This window comes from Nicotiana tabacum, chromosome 4 (assembly GCF_000715075.1).
Source record: "Nicotiana tabacum cultivar K326 chromosome 4, ASM71507v2, whole genome shotgun sequence".
In the NCBI taxonomy this organism is placed as follows: Eukaryota; Viridiplantae; Streptophyta; class Magnoliopsida; order Solanales; family Solanaceae; genus Nicotiana; species Nicotiana tabacum.
The window spans coordinates 22435784-22440899 of record NC_134083.1 but is presented as its reverse complement, the minus strand read 5'-3'; the positions used below and the strand labels follow the sequence as shown (position 1 = coordinate 22440899).

At 36.8% G+C, this 5116-nt stretch overlaps 1 protein-coding gene across 1 annotated transcript; it reads left to right on the top strand.

Annotated features, from left to right (window-relative positions):
- The first annotated feature begins 231 nt into the window (after nucleotides 1-231).
- LOC107778498 (putative polygalacturonase At1g80170) lies at nucleotides 232-4190 on the top strand. The gene is made up of 9 exons (XM_016598767.2): nucleotides 232-561; nucleotides 1065-1196; nucleotides 1282-1452; nucleotides 1541-1561; nucleotides 1693-1900; nucleotides 2445-2526; nucleotides 2596-2704; nucleotides 2868-2984; nucleotides 3508-4190. Exons 1-9 carry the CDS (start codon nucleotides 316-318, stop codon nucleotides 3784-3786), a joined length of 1365 nt encoding a protein of 454 aa, XP_016454253.1. The 5' UTR covers nucleotides 232-315; the 3' UTR covers nucleotides 3787-4190.
- Nucleotides 4191-5116: the final 926 nt, after the last annotated feature.

The window sequence follows — 5116 nt, the reverse complement described above, 5'->3', positions numbered from 1 at the left end:
GTTCATTGAACTTCTTAGTGAGACTGTGAGAGTCGGCGAAATTTAGTACGTTCTTGGCTTCTTGCTATCAATTAAGTATACAGAATTATATTGAGAACCACGTTTGAAAAAAAAAAAAAAAAACAGTTGATAATAATTTTTTAACTAAGATTCCTATGTAGAATTTGCATAACATTCTTTTTCTAATGTTTACTCGACAGAAGTGGCTTGTAGGGCCTTTTTTGGAAACTTGCCGACAGCGATGTTGACATTGTCAAGTAGCACTAGTTAACTTACAAAGTTGATTCCCACTCCTTTGCCTTTGTCAAATGGAAGATGGGGAAGATGAGATCTTCCTCCATCTCTTACTTTAATTTCTCGTCTTATTCCACCTCCGTCGCACTCTTCGCATCGCTATACAGTATCTATTTCGTCTTGATTTCAGCAAATGTGAATGGGTTTGATTCAGTGATACAGCTCCCTACATCTGCGTCTGTGAGGAACACAACCCGCAAATCAGAAACCCTTTTTGATGTCGGTGACTTTGGAGCAATTGGAGATGGCATCACCGACGACACTAATGTAAGTCCCGTTCTTTTGTCTGCGTTCGTTATGATTATGTAATGCTTCCACAGCTATGAAGATTTGTCATAAATGTTGAATTTTCCATTTTGCTACTAATGATTCTGTTATTTTTTAGCCACTGAGAATTGTTTATCTTTTCCCTTTATTCATTGTGGATTACTAATTGGTCTAATTAGTTGTGTTTCCCAATTCCCATGGATGTAAGATTGTTATTGAAAACATGATTTACTCATTCCTCTTCCTCTTTTCTGCTACAAAAACGTTGTAGCTAGATTGATACATTAAGTAAAAAAAATTATAAAAGATTTTAAGAAGACTAGTGCATGTCTTTTATTGTTATCAGCAAACAAAGCAAAATGTTGCTTGCTTTGATTCTTAGTGCTGACAGTTTTTGTTAGTATGTTTGGTGAGCTAAAAGTTTATGAGACTTTCTTACTAAGATCGGATCACCAGAGTGTAAAGTACTTAGCTTCAGTTAAGAAATTCTTTTGTATTTTCAGTCTTTTAAAGATGCTTGGGACAAGGCCTGCTCTTCAGCATCACGATCGAAAATTGTCATCCCTGGCGGATATTCTTTCTTAGTTCGGCCACTTAATTTTGCTGGTCCTTGCCGGTCAAAGGTGTCTTTAAGGGTGAGTACCAAATTTAGCAATTGTATCTTATCCAACTCTTTATTTAGCTAAAAGGGATTCAGTTGTCTTTTTCAATATACACAAGATTGCAGGTACTATTCTAGCGCCTAAGGATCTTGAAGTCTGGGATGGCTTGAATCCACGAAAATGGCTCTATTTCCGTAGTATGAAACACCTGACAATAGAAGGAGGAGGAACTATAAATGGTATGGGCCAGGAGTGGTGGGCTCGGTCATGCAAGGTCAACAAAACAAATGTAATTTATATTTTCCATTGTTTACATCGTGCTTTATGGTACTCTTTCAAAACATGGATTTGATGTTTTGAATCTTTTGTTTTGCTAGCCGTGTCAACATGCTCCAACGGTCAGTGCTGACTTTCCCTCTATGTCATATTATTTTTGACTTATACCATAGATATCAACTCTGTTTCAGGAAGAACGAATTTTATTTTTATGCTGATGTTGGTCTTGATTCGTTAATTAATCGGAGTGCAGGCTTTAACTTTCCATAGATGCAACAACCTGAAAGTCAGGAACATAGAGATCCTTAATAGTCAACAAATGCATTTAGCATTTACTGATTGCAAACATGTTGCAGTATCACATCTCGCAGTCTTAGCCCCAGCTGATAGCCCTAATACCGATGGAATCCACATAAGTTCATCTACACAGATCAATATCAAGGATTGCACTATTGGCACAGGTTAGTTGATCTTTAGTCATTGCAATTGGAGAAACAGATAGATCATGTCTGGTCATTCTTTTGGTATTATTGTTGTTTCTGGCTGTACCGCTGCTCAACGTGGCTTAGATTACTATCTAACAGATACAATGAATGTTTGAGATGATAAAATCGGATTTATGGTTCTAATACTGCATCTTGGGGGGCATAGCTGTATGTTTGCAGAGGTTGAAAGATAATGCATTGTCTATGGAATCTAAAACCGTGGACCAGAAATTGTATGTCAGTTATGGTTAGTGAAATGCGAGGTCTTCCTTTGGATACAATAAGCATGTAAAGTATATTAAGCTAACCATTCTTTATGCCAAATCGATTGAGACTCAATTAGTTTTTTAAAAAAAAGTTTTTCTCACTGTTGCCGGATACTCCAGTTGAGAGTTGAGCCTACGTCTAAGTTTCATCATCAGCATTGTCACTTATTTTGTATGATCAGGATGTCGTATTCACATTTGAGCCTCTATCGGATATTTCATTATCTTTTGACCAACTCAGAAACTGAATACAGGAGATGACTGCATATCTATTGTCGGCAATTCATCACGGATCAAAGTTAGAAACATTGTGTGTGGGCCAGGCCATGGTATAAGGTAGAACGTTTTGCTGTTTTATTGAGTTCTGTAAAGATGAAGTTTATAATTAGTACCCTGTTCTTTTAGCATTGGAAGCTTGGGAAAGTCCAATTCAATGTCTCAAGTTTACAATGTTCATGTTAATGGAGCATCTATTTCCAACACGGAGAACGGTGTTAGAATAAAGACTTGGCAGGTAATCCTGCTTATTTCCCTTCGATATCTGCATCGGATGAGTCTTCATAACCTTGACATCATTTTTGGGCATCATACCATTTTTCATCTCTAAAAATTAAATCTGCTGACCTACGGTTACATATCCCCATACCGTTGTTTGTTTACCCTTAATGCTTCTTCAGGGAGGTACCGGGTTTGTCAGAAAGATTACTTTCGAGAGTGTTTGGATGGAAAATGTCTCAAATCCTATCATAATAGACCAATATTACTGTGATTCTCTGCTGCCCTGTTCAAACAAGGTATGTTTTCTGTTCAATTTCTTGATTCTCAGTCCAAATTCAGCTTCTTTGCCTAGTCTTCTTGGCATTCTATATATTGCTTGCATGGAAAAGGAGTTCAATCTTGCATGTTTGTTGTGCATTTTAGCTAGGTATATAGGTGAGCAATTATGCTCCAGGTCATTTCTGCATTGAGCTTAAGACGAGGCTCAGCTGACATAGTAAATGATTGGCCTACTAGCGAACTAGTGAAGGTAGTGACATCCATGATGGAGTCATTGCTTAAGAACACGGTGAATAATCAGTAGATTATTATTTATACCACATGATGGTTACCTCTGTATTAAACTCTTTTTTGATAATTACATGTTAGTTCTGCACTAAATGAAAGTTGTAGTTCACTGTTCAGCATTTAATCAAAAGAAACAGACCATCAATAGGTCCCTTGAGTATTACGTTCTTCAAGCCTTCCATTTTTTTTTGTGTGTGTTTGTGTGTTTTAATACGTCTAATTTGAAAAAAGCTACAACTATCCATTGTGCAGACTTCAAACATTCGCATTGACAGCATATCCTTCGTGGGTATTAAGGGAACTTCAGCTACAGAAAAGGCAATAACAGTTGCCTGCAGCGATAGCTGCCCCTGTAGAAAGTTGTACTTGGAAGATGTTCAACTAACTTCATTTTCTGGGGATCCGATAACATCTTTTTGCTGGGAGGCATATGGCTCATCCTCAGGTTTAAATTATCCGCCTCCTTGCTTTTCCTGTAATGACAGCATTCTTCAGCCAACAGTTTTATCCAACTGGAGTCAATCGATATGACATCTTCTGTGATAAAAGTACAGAGGCCCAGACCATATATCAGTTGTTAGCTGCTAAATGAATTGTCACAGGTATTCATTATCCTGGGGAAAGCTAGCTAACTTATTGAGCAAGTGGAACAGCTTGAGTGACAACTTATTTATCAGTAGCCGGTCTAAGTGTCAATATTTATAGAAAATATGAGTGTTAATTCATGGATTTTAATTACTTCTGTAAATAAAGTGCTCATTCTTTATCATGAAAAAATTCCATGATATCTAACAATAGGATGAACAAACAGGAAAAAGCTTCGTACCCGGTGGAAAAACACATGAAATTGATAATTTTGTCCATTTAGGATATAAAACGTATAACACAAACTACATACTTGTTAGTAAACCGAGGTCTATGTTCAATTTCCCTGAGAACAGGATTATTTTTGTTATTTCCTTTTGCACATGTGCTCTGCAACATCTATCTCTGGAGTTTTGTTGCTTGATTTCATTAATCATTATCATTCTATGCCTACCAAAGAGCATGTTTGGATTATGATTCTACCAGTAACGCCACATATAACTGTTGAAGGATTATAAAATATTAGAATTACTATATACTGAAGGACGATGAATCTCAACTTGGGGTCCAGAAACTTCTTTCGTGAAAGAAGTTAAAGGAGAATTTGGCGAAACCTACAGTTCTGAAGTTTGGAAACTGAAGGTTTCAGGGGAAAAAATTGCTTCAGCCACAGGACTATTACACCACAAATGATGAAATGGAATCGCAAAATTAGGCCAATTAAATTCCAATATAAGGTTGAAAGTGGCACCGACGCACCGCTTATGGAGGCGCTATTGAATGACAAAGTCAAAATCACATGTGCCAACACGTTACTTGCTTCTACTTGCCTGTGTTTGGATATGGAACCAAGTCATGTCACATGCTCTTAAGAAGGCATAATGATAAATGTGTGCTACATACAAAGCAACAGTTAGGCATTTATTTAGGTACGGGTAAAGATGCCATGCTGATATTCGATCTACCTAATTGATCCAACCACATCTACTTCCTGTAACTATTATTCTTATGAGTTTGAAGTTTAGCATATGATAACGCTAGTAAAATGGGAAGACATTTTGTTCTCCACCCAATTTGTACGTATGATTGGTCAAATCAATTGTTGTTTTGGAGTCTAAACTCATTGCTTGCTAGTTGAACAAAGGAATTATTTTTATTGTCAGACTCGTTTCCTAATATATAAACAGAAACGATTGGATATACGCATTCCGGATTATTGCAAAAATAATTGATTTTGAAATAGAATAACCAGAATGATTAGCGTCGCACATGAGAG